Consider the following 21,215-nt stretch of genomic DNA (forward strand, 5'->3'; position numbering starts at 1 on the left):
CTATAGCCAACCACTTTCAACCACAAGCTATTTCTGAACCCATTCACACCAAGCCATTCTATTTTCAACAGATAGTGTGTGTGTGTGTGTGTGTGTGTGTGTGTACCGTGTGTGGTGTTGCATTTTACAGTTGTGCATTCAGAAATAGTGTGCCTGATGTCACGTTTTCTTTCCATACAGTACTGAAGCTCTTCCTATTCTTGCTCAGCATTGGAAGAATAGTCATATCAATCTGTTTACTAGAATCTTCGAAACTGGCAATCTCTTGGGGTATTCAGTCACACTCAATCTTTTGCAGCCTTGATCTGAGAGATTCGTCAATATAATATATAGAAGTGGTTCTCAAACCTTTTACACCAAGTAACACTTAAAAGCCACTGTAACATTATGCACAATTTGAACATTAACAGTCCGGAAGGAAAAATGAATTTCACGTGAAAGTAAAATACAAATTGTACTGATAATAATAATTTATAACTTGTAAATAATAATTTCTTGAACACAAACATTAATGGTAGAGTTGCAAGTTTTAACTCCATCCACGGGTGTTCAATAGGGTTTAGATCGGGGTAGCTAAAGGCCACTTCAGAATAGAGTGCTGTTTTGTTGACAGCCATTCTTGGGTGTTTTCAGGACTATGTTTTGGGTCTTTGGGTCCAGTGTTGAGCCAAGCTTTCCCATTCCAGGCTAAAAAAAAAACTTTATTCATGCAGGAATATTTCACAATCAAATCACAGCTTAAAATTGTCCCAAAGCTAAGTACAGGAGGAGTAATTGGTTTATCATGTTTGTTTTATTGGAGAGACAATCCTGTTATCTACTGTAGGTATGCACTTTAAGTGATGACAATTGATTGCAAATTATTTTGCAAACCCCCAAGTTATGGCTCACGGACCCCAGGGGGTCTGACGACCCTAGTTTGAGAACCAAATTGTTTTTCACATGCAAATGATGTACAATAATGCCTCTGAATTATTATTGAAGGGACTGTTCATTCATTGTCGATACAGTTAAACAGTGTGATTAATGAAAGCTTTGATTGATTTAACTATTCCTTGGGATATAGTTAGTATAACCATTAATCTATTTTCCATTTTTTGCCCCTTTAAACATTTATATTCTACAATTTGTTTGTGGCATTTTCAAACATTACATCAATGCAGATAGAACAAATTTAAGTGTTTTGGTATGTGTGGTTAGACTCTCATTTAACTACTGCTAACAGGAAACAAACCTTGTGAAAGTCTGACCTCTAGTGGATGTACCTTACCAACATGCACTTGCTCAGTCAAATCCATCGGTGAAGAACAAAATGCAAATGTCGTGTTGTTACAGCTGTCTCGAGTTTAAATTATTGTGAAATAATAAAATTAACAGGAATCTTAGGACAACACTTGAATTACACACGTTTAGTTTATTTAGAAATCTGGATATTGACATTAAGCCAGAAGAAAATAAACAAAGAGTTTATTTTGCATGAAGAAAATGTTTAGTTCATGAGACTATATGGCAAAAACAACTCAGTGTGATAATGTTAGGGTTTTGGAGGTTTTGGAAAAGATTGATTCCACTGTGGTAAACACAAATTGACAAACATAAACTTCCATTTGTTGAAGAGCTGGGGCACCACTTGCATGAGGCAGATGATAACTGCCTGTTGAGATATAGGTGTGTATCTGTGTGTGTGTATATATATATATATATATATATACATATATATATATATATATATATATATATATATATATATATATATATATATATATATATATATAAACCTGCCTAAAAAGGAGAACAAGGCAGACACTTCTGAAAGCCATCAGGTTGTATTTTAACTCTTTCCTTGGATGCAAGTTTTTATTAAATTGTATCTCTTATTATTCTCAGTGTGCTTGTCCTGTCTGTTGTCTACTAAGGGTTAACATTTTTGCCTTGACACCCGACAATCCAAATGAGTCATTATCAATGACAAAAAAGCTTTGCAATTTAACTTGTCAATTGATGAAACTAATGAAGGAGAGAATGAATCACATCTTGTTCAGTTACAGTACAATGAGTGAAAACGAATCATATTTTAAATCAACGACTGCTATATCGCAGATGTAGCTAGAATGCTGATTGTGTGAACTCAGCCACTCACATCATGACATACAGTAATTACATCTGATGCTATTTCACTTCAAGCACTGCAGACCTGAACACTGACTGGTGATTTTACTGCGACGGATGTTTGTTGCTGGATGTCCTCTTTACAAAAGTAGTGTTCCTCTCCAGAGTTACAGCTCTCCTCCCGGGTGTCTGGTTCATCTCGATCATATCCACGCCCGAATCCAAACTGGTTTCTTGACTTTCCGCCGCTCTTCTTCTCCGCTGCTGCTCTGCCACGGCATAATGGATCTCGGCCGCAGGTTTGCCCTCCAGACTCACAAACCAGGCCCGGGGAGGCTGCGAGGAAGGCATTTTTGAAAGTTCTGTCGCGGCGTCCATCGAGTGTCTACTGGTCCGCATTTTACTTAATGTTTCTGGAACTGATGCAGATTCCAGGAGACTATACTGGCCTCTGGATGTTGGGACCTGAGCATTTTCCAAATTGACAACCTGTCTTTTGGGATCTCCTCCCTGGTTCGCAGTGGCAGAGGAACTAGGTGACACATTTTGGCTGCAGCTTTCTTCACTCAGTTTCTCCGAGCCACCAGTATACAAAGCCACTGACTTGCTCCAGTGGAGCTCCTCTTGTTGGTCTTCCACTTGGAAAAATGCAGCCGCATGCAGAATGGCAATAGGCTGGTTGTAAAACACCAGAGAGTCTGTTAGAGAAGCCGGAACTCGTATCAGCTCCGTTGTATTGCTTGAAGGAATCACATCATTGGCTTCAGCCCTGCCGGCCAATGCATTTGGATTGGCTATAATATTGCCATTATAGATGGATACGCTGACATTATGATGGTCATCCCTTTTTTCGGTAAATTGAGAAGATCCTTCAATGTCTTCATTGCTGCCGGTCGTGGTGGATTGGTCTTTTCTCATCAGTGGCACCATCTGCGTCACTTTAGTTTGCCTTGCAGAGTTTCTAGAGAAAAACAGACACATCTATTGAAATTCATTCTGTCATATATCACATCATTGTAAAATGCAATACATCAGTCCCTTCCACCAGTCCATTATGAAAGGGTATTGTGAAAAATTGGCTTTTCAATTGCTTGTGTAAAAATAGCCTGGCCTCTGGAGTGTCTGCCCACCCAACAAGTTTGAAATTATACAACCAAGCAAATATTTGGCTTGCTGCCTATTTCCAAAAATGTGTCTGTGAGCAAGCTGTTCTGAACTTTTCAAATTGTGTTGTCACTATCCGGCTAATTTACATAATAACCACCCCTTTTACGTTTCCCCCAAGAACAAATTCTTATACGGGGTCACTGGTTGGGGAACTACCAAAAAAAGGCACCGAAACCCTGAACAAATGGGCTCCAAATGTTTTTAGAAAGGAAGTTGGGAGAACAAACATACAAATTATATTAAAATGACAGATGAACAGAACTCGACCTTAAACCAAATGGAAACTAAAGGAGAGACAGTTATGAAACTTGGATTAGGTGAAAGCAGAAAACAAATGTCTCACACACAAATTCAGACTCAACAAAGTGACGGTGATGGTGTTGACACTTGATGACATCCAACCAACGTAATAGGAGTAAACGTGAACCCCCGCTTTATATACCTTCAGCTGGTCTGACTGTCACCATGTAAAGGAGATAAACCCACGAGAAGACCCACCATTTTCAAGTCATGTCTGTACTACGCTGCCTGAAAACCTATCCTGTCAAAGAAATAAAAGATATGCAGAGCTGCAGTGGATTTATTTTCTTTTTTTAATGTGTTAGCTAACAGCGTTAGCATCTGATCAGTGGCATACGCGGTACTCGATTACCAGATGAGGTTGCCGACGCAGTGAGTGTGTGAGGAGGCATATGTGTTTGTCGATGTGTCCATTGCATCGCCACAGGCATTGATCAGCAAACTAATAGGCATATGTATGAAGTAGAGTGTATAAAGATGTTCTTTTTAAAAAAAAAAAATCTAATTTACTGATTCATTTTCATCCATTGAGTACGGAAGTGTAATCCATTCACTTGGATTAAAAAAAATAATAAGTTATTATAAATAAGTATTTTTTTTGAGGGCTTTGTTTTTTTAAATCTGTTTTTCTGACTAATTATTTTTCTCTAATTTCCCCCCCTGTTTTTCTGACAATTTTCTTCTTTTTCTGACAAAAAAATTTGCACCTGTTTTTCTTACTATTTTTTTCTGAGTTACACACGGGACGTACGGGACACATCAAACTCATGCAAGAACCTGCAAACTCCAAGTGACTCTTTGCGGACTGCGTAGGAAGCAACATGACCGGTTTATTTAGTTTGATCAAGTTTTATTTTGATATGGGTTTAAGACACTGGAAGATAGTCCTCTCTTTGAGTCACATAGATGGTATAGTTATTAGTCATTAGAAAAAAAATTCTCAGAAAAACAGGGGGGGAGGAATTACTCAGAAAAACAGGGGAAAAAATTACTCAGAAAAACAGGAGGAAAACAGTCATAAAACAGTGGGAAAAATTAGAAAAAATTAAAAAAAACAAAGCCCTCAAAAAATTACTCTGAAAAACAGGAGGTTTTTTTTTTTGTATTTATTTATTTATTTTATCCAAGGCACGGTGGCTGACTTTTTAGAGCGTAAGCCTCACAGTTCTGAGGACTCGGGTTCAATTCCCGGCCCCGCCCATGTTCACCCCGTGCCTGCGTGGGTTTTCTCCGGGCACTCCGGTTTCTTCCCACATCCCAAAAACATGCATTAATTGGAGACTCTAAATTGCCCGTAGGTGTGACTGTGAGTGCGAATGGTTGTTTGTTTGTATGTGCCCTGCGATTGGCTGGCAACCAGTTCAGGGTGTACCCCGCCTCCTGCCCAATGACAGCTGGGATGGGCTCCAGCACGCCCGCGACCCTAGTGAGGAGAAGCGGTTCAGAAAATGGATGGATGGATATTTTATCCAAGTGAATGCAATACACTTCCATAGTTGAGCATGAGTTCAGTGATACGATGCGATGCCATACAAGCCTTCCTTACCTGTGACAATACAACAGGCCAGCAAGAAGACAGGCAAAAAGACAAAGCATTCCTCCAAGAATGACCATCAGGAAAGGTGAATAATGGACAAAGACGTCCCTGAGGATGTCAGGTCTAAAGACATCTAAAGAACAGAGATTGAAGATGGAGATTTATGAATTTATTTTGGTTTAAAATGTTCACCCATACCCTACTTATGCCATTTAAAACCTGCATCGCTTAAGGTCAGTGCTTACGTCCAACAGTTGGCATAGGTGCAGCAATCCAGTAACCAAGATGAGGAGCGGTGAATGTCCAACTCAATTTTCTACCTTCTGACACCACCGACCCTAATCCCTGTCTCATCCAGCCACCTAAATGAAACGATAAAATACATAAAGCAAAATACTTGAAGTGGATGTCCAACACTGCACTCTTTACTAAATGTGGCAGTGGAATTTAAGATTAATGATGATTTCCTGGTCAGTGTTATCTGTTGAGATCAAATCCAAAACATATCTTACAAGTGAAATAAGAAGAGACATGAAGTCAATTATTTTGTCACGTCGGTCAAATTATTTCCTGTAAACTTCAAAATCCACCATTCTAATCTCTCAAATTAGTTACAAAATATGAAGGACGCTTCATTGTTAGGAACATCGCGTGTGTGATTTGTCTACCCACCAGTGGTGCGGTTATATAACCATGCTGGAACTGCATTTGAAGACTGCAGTTCACAGTTGTCGGGAAGAGTTAGGCTGATCTTTATGGGTCCACTGATATGCAGCTCTGTGTCTCCGGAGAACAGTCGCACACTAACTGCCGCAACTGGATTCAATTCCATGCTGATGTATCCTTCGGAAGAAAAAAACCACAATGACAATGATTATTTTTGTTTTCCCTCTCAGCAGATCGTGCCACGTTAAAACTATCCATATTGCCAAGCAACCTGTTGTTCTGCTCATGATGGCCAAGGTCTTGAGAAAGTCTCGTTCCTGTAAAGGTGGCTTCGGGATGGTCAAGTAAGCTTTAAAAGAGGCGATGTCACTGCCCTCGGTCAGGTTCAGCAGACTCTTTGGGAACTGGACAACAGGCTCTAATGAAGTATCTGGAAAAAAATCAACAAACAGTTGAATGTAAATGATCACTTTTATTATTATATATTTATGAAATTTGAGAAATAGTGCTGACAATTCTGGCAATTGTAAATTACCAGATGTTTTGTCAGTGATCAGGAAAGAGTCTTCAAAAATCCAGATGTTTCCTTGTGTCAGACGGCATAGTGGTACGGTCACCGAAGAAAATACTGAAACGGGAAAAACCATGCTTTACATTTGTTGTGAAGCCATAATATCACAGATAATAATTTCAAAATACTTTACTATGAAAAAATCCAAATCTCACTTGGTGTCCTCATAGTTCTGTATGGAAGCAATGCGCAAATGTAGCCGTCCTTGCACGCCACAACTGTGACAGGTGACCCAGTTTGAAAAGGTACTTGGAGAAAAACACTGCCGTCGTCCGCTGTAAGAACTGTGTTGGTTCTGGTGTAATTGACGTAGAGATCCACCTCTGCCTGACTCAGGTACTGACGAGTCAGCATGTCAGTGACCTGTACCTTCAGGGTGAAGCTTGAACCTGTGTGAATATAACATTGCTAAGAAAACAGTAGACTGAAGTGGTTTTATTTAGGATGAACATGCTTGCACAATTTAGTACATTTTTCAGTAGGAAAGCCCTTAAAATAGGGATTTATCTGGTCTATGAATAATGAAATTAAACATATAATTTCTCAGAAATTACACCAAGGTAGTTAATTTTTTGTCACTTTATGTCTAAATTATATATATATTTTTCCTGTCAGTTAGTTTCCTGTTTCTCTTCATTTCCCCAAGGTGGCGCTGGGAAGCGCATACATGGGAGCAATTGTAATCAACTCCCAGTCTTAAGCCCTACGACCACACCAGGAAGACCCTGGATCATTCATTTGTCTCCTGCTCGTTTGCTGTATGCATTCTGTCTCATTTCCATATTGGATTCTGTAATTGTTGGATTTTTTTTTTGTGCTTCTTTTTTCTTGCAATAAATTCCGGTGCTTTTATGTTGCAAACCATAAGAGAAAAGACAAACACAGGGAGCACGAACTAACAGGAAGAAAACAAAACATAAATCAAACAGAACATGACATTTTCAAAAGAGGAGGACTGCAGGCCTCAAAGTTAATAGCACTCTATTGACATTATTACAACTCATCCATCCATCCATCCATCCATCCTCTTCCGCTTATCCGGTCGGGTGACGGGGCAGCAGCTCAAGCAAGGAAGCCCAGACTTCCCTCTCCTCAGCTCTTCCGGGGGGGATCCCGAGGCGTTCCCAGGCCAGCCGGGCGACATAGTCTCTCCCGTGTCTCCTGGGTCGTGCCCCGGGCCACCCTCATGTAGGATGTGCCCGGAATGCCACACCAGGGAGGCGTCCAGGGGGCATCTTAACCAGGTGTCTGAGTCACCTCATTTGGCTCCTCTCGTACTCGTAGGAGCAGCTCCTCGACTCTCATACCCTCCCAGATGACCGAGCGTCTCACTATCTCTTTTCACCCTATCTCTAAGGGAGAGCCCGGACACCCTGGGGTAACCTTTGAAAAATACCTTATGTGAGATTAAAGCAGTGGATGGTATGAAGACAGACATGAAGAATGAAGATGCCTGTAGTTCCAAATAAAGCAGACACAGCCACCCTGGACAACTCAATGGGAAACCAATTGGAGGACTCCTGGAACAATATTGATCAAGTAATCCGCAAAGAGGTTCAAGGCACAAATACAAACGGACATATGGGCAATTAGCAAAACTGAAGATTGATTAAAGAGAGCTACTAAATCAGCATGCACAGAGCCACAGATCTGGATTTGCATCTATGTAATTCTCTTATCGCCCCATTCATAGACTAATGATACTGTGCCACCTTATTCACAAATCCAATTAGCTGCGATCGCACTGTGAAGGCAATTGTTCGTTCATGGCCATGAGACTAATGTGGGAGAGCAATAGTGTTGCATTCACAATGCAGAAAATCCTCAATCATATATCACTCCCTGACGCTTGAATAAAGCGTGCAGTGGCATAAGTCATTAAAAATCGATGCTCACGGTATGCAAGCAATTCATTAAAAGTGCCAAAATCAATAGCAGTGTACAAAGAAGTAATAAAAGGTTTGTGTGTGTCTGTATATATATATATATATATATATATATATATATATATATACACAGGGTGATTGAAAAGTAACTCCCTATTTTTAAGTACTTATAATTTATTTCTGAACCATAATTCTTACAATAAATGAACATGCGCGAAGAAAGTGTATTGCATGGAGTTTTATTTAAAATTCGATATGGACGCTAGCATTAGCCACCAGTTTCTCAAGCCGCCTGGGAACCGCATTAACTGATTTCACAAAGAACTCTTGTGGGATGGAAGACATAACTTCTCGTATTCGCCCTTCAAGTTCTTCCAAAGTCGTTGGTTTGGTAGAATAGACTTGCTCCTTAATCATGGAACATACACAAAAAAATTTAGAAAAATATTAAAGCATAAGAATAAATTATAAGTATTTTAAAATAGTGTGTTACCTTTAAATCACCCTGTATATATATATGTATATATCCATCCATGTATATATATCCATCCATCCATTTTCTGAGCCGCTTCTCCTCACTAGGGTCGCGGGCGTGCTGGAGCCTATCCCAGCTGTCATCGGGCAGGAGGCGGGGTACACCCTGAACTGGTTGCCAGCCAATCGCAGGGCACATCGAAACAAACAACCATTCGCACTCACAGTCATGCCTACGGGCAATTTAGAGTCTCCAATTAATGCATGTTTTTGGGATGTGGGAGGAAACCGGAGTGCCCGGAGAAAACCCACGCAGGCACGGGGAGAACATGCAAACTCCACACAGGCGGGGACGGGGATTGAACCCCGCACCTCAGAACTGTGAGGCTGACGCTCTAACCAGTCGGCCACCGTGCCGCATGTATATATATATCTATATATATCTATATATATATCTATATATATATATATATATCTATATATATATATATATATATATATATATATATATATATATATATATATATATATATAGATATATATATAGATATATATATATATAGATATATATATATATAGATATATATATATATATATATATATATATATATATATATATATATACACATACACACGCACACACATACACACACACATACATATATATATAGACGAGTCACAGATAGGACAGGACAGGATAGATGGCACTTTTTACAACAAGGCCACCCTAAAAAAAAAAAGAACGATGCTTAAAGCAAAAACTTTATACCAAAATGTATTTCCACGACAACAAAACTTGGGTATCTTATTCCACTTACTGCATTTATAGATACCTGATATTCTTAGCTGAACTAAGATAGATTTCCTGACAAACATGGGGTGTCAACCACAAAAACGTCTCAAACACTCATGCCAGATAAGACACACACAGTTGTCCATTTTGGTTTAATGCCACCAGTCTAGGGTCATTTTGGTAATTTCCCAGGGTTTTCAAGGAAAATCTTGCACTAGAGATTTTGTTGGTTTGCGACCAGATTTGAACCATGGATTGGATGGACGACTATGTACACTCCAGAAAACGTGAATTTTGGAAGTCATTAATGAGTGGTTCCAAATTGTTTATTGAAAGCATGTGCCTCAAATTCAAAGCATTCACATCACTGTCATCACAGCGTCTGAATACGCTGGTGTGACTTTTCCTAATGCTGCTCCTCGTCGAGCGGCCAGGGGCTTTACAAGAATGGACACGCCACTAGTTTACTCAGTTTACATAACAGTCCAGCGTTGCTAAGGCAGATAATGACATGATCCTACATCATGCCACTTCATCACAGACATGTGAAACAAGCATTTACATTATGGGAATGTTATCAGCCTTGCTCAGTTAACTGGCATATAAAAATCAGTGCAGATAGACTAGATAATGCTTGTTACGAGCTTTGCGTGTGAGTTTTCTCCCTTATAGACGACCCGGATTTTGGGGGTGGGGGGAGGGGGGCTCGGTCTATGTGGAGTGGAGGTGTCTCGTGCCGGATTACAATAATCTCCCCCATTTGGCTAACCGGACCATGTGGCAAAGAGGTTTATGATGAGAGTTGAAATGCGACATCTGAGACTATTGACGTGGATGACAAATAGATCCTCCACTTGTATGCGTTATAGCTTCAACACACATTTGTGCATTTGCAGAGGAAACAATCATTTGAAACCTAAACATTCAAGCAAGTATATCATCGTAATCCCACTATAAACCAGTACCCCATTTTCACAAACCCCATTTAAAAGAACTCAATCATGATTGGTTGGTTCTGTGAGAGCACCACACAACCCCAAACAGATGGTCCGACAGTGATTTATCGCTTGAAAAAACACACACACACACACACACACACACACACACAAAACCCTCGCCCACTCCCGCTGATATAAACATGGGCAGTCTTGTTTGTGTGAGTGTGTGTGTGTCGGAATTAGGTCATACATTCCGCAGAAAGAGGAAAACGCAAGCCAAATCCAAATCTGTCTCAAGTGCAGGTGCAGCGGCTACACAGTGTTACAAGGGAAAAAAGACCAAAAAAACACTGTAATTACCAGAAAATGGACTGTATATTTTGGAGGTTACCTCTCTAGAAATCTCTGTTTAGTATTAATAACCCACCCTTTTGGGGGACCTCTACAAGCCCAAAGACTCACTAATTTTTGCAATTGTCTGTATCGTGAACCCAGGGTACCACACCTGAGTAGCCACCCCTGGAAAGTTAGAAAAAAATAACATCTTATCCCAGTTTGACCAAGTGGACGTCTATCATAACGGGACACACAGAAAAGTTTCAAGGGTCCGTGACTCAAATTGAACAGGAAGTGGGACATTTTGCTTTGAAGACATCATTTATAATGTGTTTTTCAATAAGGAAAATAGTACTCTATAATATTGCACTTTACAAAAAACATATAGTATCGACATATTAAATACAGTAGAATGTAAAGAATTAAATTTGAAGTAAATTATTAATAAGATTAATAATTTAGACATTATTTAGACAGGGCTTTGGCAGTATCATGTGGCATCTTAGGGCATTTCCGAAAGAGAGCAAAAACGTGAATAGGTGACTTTTTCAGCAAATCGCTAGACATAGGTTCCACGGGGGGGGGGGGGGGGGGGAACAAAAACATCCATATCCACATAGGTGGATTTGTGAAAAGTGGTTTACTACTGTAGAGTGTGAAAGCTTTTCTACAATTTCTATAGAAATTCTTGTGAGAACAGGCTGAGAGCCAAAAGGATGGTGAACAGCAAGAAGCAAGGCAAGGGGGTGGATTGCATTGCACACTCTTTGGTCCAAGTGTGACTGTGCCAGACAAAGTAGAGCGTGGGACAGCCGGGCTCGTGATGAGGACTGCACTCCTACCACACACAGCATGAATTAGTCATGACTTTGTGGATAATGCCACTCTGCTGAGTCACATGAGACGAATGTGTGTCCATATCTGTGTCAAAGAAACAGTGAACACAATTTATGCTTGGAATGAGAAGCACAAATGAGAAGTGATGAATGGGCCCTCGCATCCCTACGCTCGTCAGGGACCCGCAAATGTGTATGTGTGCATGTGCACTTCCGGTGTATGTTTTCTTCTAAATCAAATCATCTGTAAACTATTTATTTTTAATGTAAATTTTATAAAATAGGTTTGAAATGATATTACATCTCTTTTGGATCATAGTTTATCCTATATTTATTGTTGAAACTATTCATATAAGCAAATATGAACATTTCAAAAGGGGGGGGGCGTCAATTACTCATGGTTTTTCGCAAGTCACATTAGGGCTTGGTTATTATTCCACATAAATAATGGGGGTTTACTAGCCTATATACAAGGTTGAAATTTGGGTGATAGGATAAAATCTCCAATACAAATTTGTCTTTGAAGGCCTCTGAAAATTGTCAAATTGACCTTAGAATGGTCATTTCAAACCAACATGGCTGTCTTTGGGGCATGGCTTTGGGAGCCTTTTTTTGTGGGTCTACTCAGGACAGACTTGCCAGCCAAATGTCATGTTTTGAAATGGAACTGATTTCAGGGGCTGAATTTTCGACTAAACTAAACTGCGGCAGCATGGTGGCCGACTGGTTAGAGTGTCAGCCTCACAGTTCTGAGGACCCGGGTTCAATCCCCGGCCCCGCCTGTGTGGAGTTTGCATGTTCTCCCCGTGCCTGCGTGGGTTTTCTCCGGGCACTCCGGTTTCCCAAAAACATGCATTAATTGGAGACTCTAAATTACCCGTAGGTGTAAATGTGAGTGCGCATGGTTGTTTGTTTGTATGTGCCCTGCGATTGGCTGGCAACCAGTTCAGGGTGTACCCTGCCTCCTGCCCGATGATAGCTGGGATAGGCTCCAGCACGCCCGCGACCCTAGTGAGGAGAAGCGGCTCAGAAAATGGATGGATGGATAAACTAAACTGACTGGACTAAAGACTAGAAAACAGAAATAAAAACTACTATCACTACTACTACTACTACTACTACTAAAAACTAGATGAAACTTATTTTAACAAATTTTGGGGAGTTTTTGCCTCTACCGTGCCATTACTTTGTCCACCCATTAATCGATTATCCATTTTTTTTTATAGTGCTTGTCCTAATTAGGATCGCAGACGAACTGGAGCAAGCTTCACATCACAGATTGAGTGATGCGAAGGGATTTCTGAGCAGCCACAGATATGTCAAAGTACATGTACATTTACCAAGACAAATGTTGTTGATTGAGATCCATAAAATGTACTTAGAAGGAGAAAAACACTTTCTAATGAGATGCCAGCAAATAGCGCTCACCACTTGAACAACTGTTCAAGTAATGAGATCTTGGAGCTCCAGCTGCTCTGGGCCTACTGAATGTGCACTTAATGACATTACTCTTCAAAAAAAATCCTCTGTGATTAGGACAACCACAACCGAATTACCACTATTAGATCGATATTAGTTTTTTGTGGATGTCCAAACGTTGTTCATTGAGGGTAATACAGGGAAATAACCTTGGGTTTAAAAAAAATAAAAAATAAAAAAATACGTAAATTGTATTTTATTTCAAAATAATTGAAGCTCATTTTAGAATTTTACTATTTATAGTTGATTGGTTGATTAATGTATTATTTAATAAAAATAACTAAATTGTTCATGATAGTAGAAAACTGTTTATTTCAAATATATACAGCATTGTATTTGCAATAAATAAATTAACCAAAGAATAAAAATAAATAAATGAAAAAAACATTTTATGTAACCAATTATGCTGAATAAAACCTACTTAATGAATTGTACCAAATTTACCAATGTAATTGTCATGTTCTCCCTGTGCTTGGGTGGGTTTTCTCTGGGTACTAGGGTTTCCTCAAAAACATGTATGGTAGGTTGATTGAAGACTAAATTGCCTGAAGGTGTGAATGTGAGTGTTAAAGGTTGTTTGTTTCTATGTGCCCTGCGATTGGCTGGCGACCAGTTCAGGGTATACCCCGCCTCTCGCCCAGAGTCAGCTGGGATGGGTTCCAGGAAGCCCGCGACCCTACTTAGGAGAAGCGGTACGGAAAATGGATGGATGGATATTTTTTATCATTCTCTTTTTAGATAAATTACAAAATGAATAAAACATTAATACATTTTAATCCACCAAATTTAGGGGGAAATAACAGTCAAATTAAGCAACACATAAACAGTTATAATCATCAGTAATAGTTTATTTTAATGCTAAACACATCCATTCAAATTGAATTTTTATGATTATAAAAAAATATATTGTTAAACACACATTTTTATAATATACATATATCCATCCACCCATTTTCGGAGTCACTTCTCCTCACGAGGGTCGCGGGCGTGCTGGAGCCTATCCCAGCTGTCATGCTAAACACATCCATTCAAATTGAATTTTTATGATTATAAAAAAATATATTGTTAAACACACATTTTTATAATATACATATATCCATCCACCCATTTTCGGAGCCACTTCTCCTCACGAGGGTCGCGGGCGTGCTGGAGCCTATCCCAGCTGTCATCGGGCAGGTGGCGGGGTACACCCTGAACCGGTTGCCAGCCAATCGCAGGGAACATACAAACAAACAACCATTCGCACACACAGTCACACCCACGGGCAGAGTCTCCAATTAATGCATGTTTTTGGGGATGTGGGAAGAAACCGGAGTGCCCGGAGAAAACCCACACAGGCACGGGGAGAACATACAAACTCCACACAGGCGGGGCCGGGGATTGAACCCGGGTCCTCAGAACTGTGAGGCTGACGCTCTAACCAGCCGGCAACCGTGCCGCCTATATATACACAATATTTGTTATTCTTTAATAAGCTAAATTAATAAATAAATACTAAATAAAACATTGTTAAACTATTTTTTTTACATTCTCTCGCTGAATCTATATACAGTATATCTATCTATCTATCTATCTATCTATCCATCTATCTGCATTTTTTTAATGAAGATAAAAGAAAAATCTCTGTTTCGAATTACCAGTTTAGTGCGTGCGTGTGTGTGTGTGTGCGTGTGTGCGTGTGTGGGTAAATTAATTCGATGTAATATTAAATTGACTTAATGCAACACAAAAATATTCCTGCACTTGATCATGTAAACACGTCACGACATGTCATTGAAGAATATTGTTTACAGTGCTGCACACCAACCGGACAAGCGTTCGAGGACTTGCTGCTGTCGCTTGGGAGCCTCTCGGTCCGTTGAGAACGAGTTCCCCTCATCATCGACATGCAGAGGAGGGGGTCTCGTCCCGGTTACGCTGGGGGAGAGCTGGCCTAGCGCTTCGATCTCGCATACAATCAGAGCACTGAGCAAAAACGAGATCAACATTTTTTCTTTTGGATACAAAACAAGAAGAGAAAAGAAATCCACTGCTTTAAAACAAAAAAATAACACTCAAGCGCGATCTATAACTTGTTCGTGGGGCATCCATTTAATTTGCTGTCAGCCTTGTTGGGTGAGGAGGGGGTGGGGGGTTAAACTCCTCCCCTCAAGGCTGCGTGAGGACGCCTCTTCTTTTTTGCTTTCTTTTTTTTCACATTAATGTCATTTTCATGCTGTATTTGATTAATTTTAGATCATCACGGTTGTTACATGTATATATTTTTTTTATTTCTATTGCAAACGTCTTGTTGTGCGATGATCAATGAGTTTGAGGGTTAATATGTCTTATTTCTCATATGAACAGTACAGTTTATAATAGCATTCGCTAACATAAAGGTGCGTTCAAAGACAGTATGATACGACGAAGCTGAATTTACTCACGTAACGAAACAGTCCTATCAAAGCAGAGCATAACACTTGCATTATCTTGTTTTCACCAGTAGATGGTAACAGAGAAACTCCAAACGTTTCTTTTAATTTGAAGTGTGTATAAAATGTGTGTAGTATTTATATACTTATGTATATGTGTATATAAATAGATATGAAAATACAGTTATATGTAGCTCTGCATTTCTGTATATATTCGTTGGATATGTGTGTAAATGTATATAATAGTACACATGTATATGATAGAGTAGTAGTAGTAGTAGAGTTTCATGCTAGAACTGTAGTGCAAGTCTCTTGTGTATTTCTGCAATGTAATTATGCATTAGTATGAAATCAAATTAATTGTTTCTATTAATTCTCCCTCTGGATTCTCATTTATTTCTATCTTATGTGTTACTAAGCGACTTTGTGTGAATTGCTATCTATCGTGTTTGGAGGTTGTCTTGAATGCTGCTGATTGTTAATTCCACTGCTACATATAGACTACCTCCCTAAGATCATTTAAATGCGCTTGAATAACTTTCAAGCGATCATGTTATATAACCTGAGCTACGTTCACTGTCACACTATTTATTTCTGACTTAAAGCCCTCAACTGAATAATCATCGAAACACTTGATTTAACTTAAAACTTAAATCAGCTCTCAGTATCTGAAGGATAAAGCCTTTGGACAACACAATAAGGCCCTGAGAGTCACATAGCATTATCGCCGTTTCTACAGCATTTTGTTAAATAATCAATCCAAAAGGAATAGCATATTACAGGGAAAGGGATTTATGTATCAATATACAGGTATGCACTTTATGGACTAAATTATTGGCATACTAAAAACTAAAGTGGAAGAAAATATAAAGTTGGTACTGAATGTCTGGTGAAAGAATGGGCTTACCTGTACACAGACCTATAGTGTTTAGAAAAAGAGTTCACACCCCAGTTCAAATTCAGGGTATACAAAATGTTCCGCCATTAATGTGACCTATAATCTGTACAACAATTAAAAACAAACAAACCAAAAACAGAAAAAAACAAGAGGGGAAGTAAAAATAAACAATTGAGAGAATGTCTTTGCACAAATGTGCACACCCTCTTTTAACTGGGATGTGGCTGCATTCAAAATTACCCAATCACATTCAAACTTATATTAAATGGGAGTCATATGTTTTATTTATTATTATTATTTTTTGCTTTCTAGCAGAAGTCTGAAGCATTTGCCAATTGGTCCATACCAAGCTATCCCCAACAGGTGAGAAAATGTGTTCTGGTTGGATGACACAGAGAATGAACTTTTTGGCTATAATCCCAAACGCTTTGTTTGGCATAAACACAACACTGCTCATCCTCAACAGAACAGCATACCAATGGTGAAGCATGGTGGTGCAACATCATGCTTTAGTGTCGTTGTTTTTTCAGCTGGAAGTGAGACTTTAGTCAAGTTGGAAGGAATTATGAAGATTTTTTTTTTTAACCTGTCCTGTTCAGCTGCATGCCCTTGCAGAATGGTGGATCTGTATACCTTTGTGCTGAAACTGATTTGCTGTGCAACATGGGAGTTTGAAATACTCCCTCTGCTGATTATTATTTTTTTTAAATTATACTGATGTTTATTGAAAAAGCAGCAGGACAGAAAAGGGCTCACACATTCACTGCCATTGACGGCTTTAGAAGTCAAATATCCATGTTAACTGGGAAGGTTGGCAGTGAATGAGTTAAGATTAAAACTAAGGCATCTAACCGGACCCTATGATTGATTATAAATTGATACAACTGCCCCCCCCCCCAGCTGTTTGCTTTGCCAACATGCACATAGCATACTAGTTTGACTTTATCAGTTGTGTTTATGAATAATTAATTCACTTCAAATAAATTTGTCAAAGCCTTTATTGTGTCACATCCTCACATTGCAGCTCTTCTCTGACAGAGAGCAAATTTTCCACCCAATTATATCCCACGCTGACAAGCATAAATTGGAGTTTAAACACACAAGTGTGGCGGGAAGTGGAATGCATGCTAAACTGAGTCTTTGGGATGAATTTGTCTCAAATTAGATACAGTAATGGTTCATTTCTCCATACAAACAGCTTCATCTACAGGGATAATTTTGGAAATATGGTCCCAACCACCCGCCTGTGTATGCACTCATGTCTTGTTGCTTTTCTCCATTAATCTTCTCCAAGCAAAAAAAAATAATTCTTGTTGCTCCTCAAGACGTAGTACTGCTTAGTGTAAAGGTGTGGTTCCAAAAGATGAAAGTAAAATAAAAGTAAGTGCATTTTTCAGCTCATTGTGCTTATATTTGAACTGTCTGTGTTCATTTTCATTAATCATGAAAACCTGATGTATTCAAAATCAAAGCAACAATATCAATACAAATTATAACCCTCACTGGACAGCATTCATCACATAGTATGGTGATGTACAATGTTAGTTACAGTGGATACGGAGAGTATTCAGACCCCCTTAAATTTTTGACTCTTTTTTATATTGCAGCCATTTGCTAAACTCATTTAAGTTAATTTTTTCCACATTAATGTACACACAGCACCCCATATTGACAGAAAAAAACAGAATTGTTGAATTTTTTGCAGATTTATTAAAAAAGAAAAACTGAACTATCACACAGCCATAAGTTTTCAGACCCTTTTTTTCCATCCAAAAATTGCAACAATATTAAATGTTTAATAAGTGTGCAAGGTCAAAGCAACATAAACAGAGGCTGATGGGAAAAATGTTTGCCTTGGCAACTGTATTCAATTATCAAAATAGCAGAGATGGACCAGAGGCAACAAAGTGATGTGCGGATGTGAGACAGAGTGGCAGACAGTGTCAAACACTGAGTAAGACCTTGCCTGGGGAGACGGGTGAATCACTTGCCATTAATATTGATATAGACATAGGTTTTTACAACAGGCCACATGGTTTGGTAGTCGTTTGCACGTCTGGGTTTGAATCTTCTTCGTTGCAATTAGGACAGGACAGAATACTACAGGAGGAGTTAACATAGGTGTTGCAACTGGTATGCGGTTATGGTACATTGTTGGTAAATCTCATAGCCACGAGCATCAGGTGATTGAAGCATTGAAGATGATTGTAAATATCGGGAAATTGCGAAATATCTGAAATTCACATAATCATTGCTTTGTGACTCTTTCGCCCTCCATGCGTGGGCTTTAAACACATTTTAAACCTATGCCTATTCCTTTTGGCCTCATTGCACCCACCTACCCGTGCATGGAGAGAAACTAGGGCACTCTCAGAGAGCAAGAACAGCGGCAGCAATAAAATTACGAAGACAAAAGCAACCTCCTCCTCTAACTGTAGAAAAAATAGCTCCCAACATTAGTTTTACCTATTAACACGAAATTCAGTGTAGATATCGATCATATCAGGGCACACAAAAAAGTCTGAAAGACCCATCCATCCATCCATTTTCTGAGCCGCTTCTCCTCACTAGGGTCGCGGGCGTGCTGGAGCCTATCCCAGCTGTCATCGGGCAGGAGGCGGGGTACACCCTGAACTGGTTGCCAGCCAATCGCAGGGCACATAGAAACTAACAACCATTCGCACTCACAGTCATGCCTACGGGCAATTTAGAGTCTCCAATTAATGCATGTTTTTGGGATGTGGGAGGAAACCGGAGTGCCTGGAGAAAACCCACGCAGGCACGGGGAGAACATGCAAACTCCACACAGGCGGGGACGGGGATTGAACCCCGCACCTCAGAACTGTGAGGCTGACACTCTAACCAGTCGGCCACCGTGCCGCCGTCTGAAAGACCCATGCTAGAAATTGAACATAAAATTGGCCATATGGGCTTGAAACAACAATTTTGGGCAAAATCTAACGCTCTTACTTTGGCAAACTCCAACTAGGGAAATTACTCCCAAATGGTGGCAGGAGGTATCTCAGACAGATTGTAAAAGCTAAATTCTGAAGCTTTATTCAAGATGGCATTTAATGTAGACTGAGCATTGCATTAGAGTTTGATGATGCTTTTGAGAATTCACCATTAAAAAGGGGGCTCACAGCTTTAATCTATAAACAAATCAGAGCTCCACCAGGATCTTGGAATGGATTGATTTTGACGTCAGCGTTTCCGCTATATGCTTTTAATTTGCAGGGGTCATACTGAGAGCTGTGTCCAATATGCAGCTTAATCAGAGAGCCACACAATTATAAATTGTCTTCAGTATGATGTAAGGCAGTTCTACACCACTGAGAACTAAAACGGCAATGTCAAATTGTTATTCATTTTAAATGTGTCCACCACACCTTTAGATTCATAACGCTTCAGATTGCTTCGAATGGACGGGATAGTCAGGGTTGCAGTGTCGGTCAAATTATAATTGGAGACAGTTCACTGAAATCAATTGCCTATTTCGTCTGGAAGGAGGAGATCAGAGTAGCAAGACCGAGTCATAAAATTAAATTCATGGGCCTCAACACCAAAGCAATTATGTTTACGGAGAGGCATTAAAGAACATCCTCGGAGGTGATGGAAACGGTCAACAACAACAGAAGGGGAAAACATTTTAGTGACTTTTTTGGCAGTACATGCAATCATAATGTCACACAAGATCAATATCTATCAGTCCTGTAATCAAGTCCTTACACTGTAGATCGAGAGAATGTCCCTTATTAAACAGTCGAAGTAAATGACCGCATTCATTTACCGGTGATCATTGATTCGGCTACTGAACTTACTGACTCAAATTGAACTGCTGTTCCTAATGAGAGAAGATGTTACGCTGAGTGCAAAGGGGCTCATTGCATGCTCAGTTTCTGTGAAATAATGATCCGGTGCTATATGTTCAAGGCTTGTGATCTTTTCATGTAAAGACTGAGAAACACGTTGTATGTTCCATACACCTTTTATTTACAACTAGAAGCCAAGTCATGGTAATCAACCGAGACGCAACCCTGGGAACAAAGTAAAAAGACAACCACCAACACTGCAACACACAAGAAAACTCATGTATTTTAAAATTATCTGTTGTGTTTTTCATCTTAATTAGATTTGTGTTCAGCAACTTCTATAAGAAATACCTGTGATAATTTTGTGACATGATAGAAGGTGCTGGAGTTTGCATGTTCTCCCCATTCCTGCATGGGTGATCTTTTTTTTGTTTTTAAATTATTTTGACATGATGTCCATCCACTCTGCTTGTGACAAAGGCTCAGAGTCTGGGAAATCAAGTCTCTACTCTGCAAACATAAACTTCAACCTTGGCGCAACAACAAAATAAAACTAGAAAGTCACTCAAACGCACTTTCAAATTGACTTTATTGATTAGAGTCTGAAAAGTTTCAGGGATACCAGGCTTTCTCAGACTCAGATGAGGGTTGATGGTCTAGGGGTGGGAGGCATACATAGTACTTAACCACCAGGGCAAAATGTGACAAGAGTAACAAAAAAAGAAAGAAATCCTGTGTGGACAACCACCCAGGTAAACCATGCATTACAGTTGGTACTTTTGGGCCTGGATGAAATGTTTGGTCAGATGGAAAACCAGCTTCCTTTTCCAGGGCAAGAAAGAAGACAAGATTGGAATGGTGATAGTCCTGTGGAAGTACTAGTGAGATAATTATGTGCATGCCCTTGTATAATGGCAGTTTGAGTAGAAAAATTATACGGGCTACTTAAAAAAAAATAATAATAATAATAATTGCTAGATATTATTGTGTGTTCTGTCACAC

At 39.5% G+C, this 21,215-nt stretch overlaps 1 protein-coding gene across 2 annotated transcripts; it reads right to left on the reverse strand.

The window, feature by feature from the left end:
• Positions 1-1,394: 1,394 nt before the first annotated feature.
• On the reverse strand, positions 1,395-15,233 carry LOC133487008 (protein FAM171B-like). 2 transcript variants are annotated; one of them, XM_061792938.1, is made up of 8 exons: positions 14,900-15,233; positions 6,506-6,739; positions 6,315-6,407; positions 6,051-6,209; positions 5,786-5,956; positions 5,359-5,475; positions 5,123-5,246; positions 1,395-3,070 (listed from the first exon to the last, which is right to left on the reverse strand). In XM_061792938.1, the coding sequence occupies exons 1-8, from the start codon at positions 15,078-15,080 to the stop codon at positions 2,215-2,217; spliced, it is 1,935 nt and encodes a 644-aa protein (XP_061648922.1). In that variant the 5' UTR covers positions 15,081-15,233; the 3' UTR covers positions 1,395-2,214. The 2 variants fall into 2 exon arrangements, with proteins under 2 accessions (XP_061648922.1, XP_061648923.1); XM_061792939.1 differs by having other exon boundaries at positions 14,884-14,972.
• Between the last annotated feature and the right edge of the window lie 5,982 nt (positions 15,234-21,215).

This window comes from Phyllopteryx taeniolatus, chromosome 12 (genome assembly GCF_024500385.1).
Source record: "Phyllopteryx taeniolatus isolate TA_2022b chromosome 12, UOR_Ptae_1.2, whole genome shotgun sequence".
NCBI lineage: Eukaryota > Metazoa > Chordata > Actinopteri > Syngnathiformes > Syngnathidae > Phyllopteryx > Phyllopteryx taeniolatus.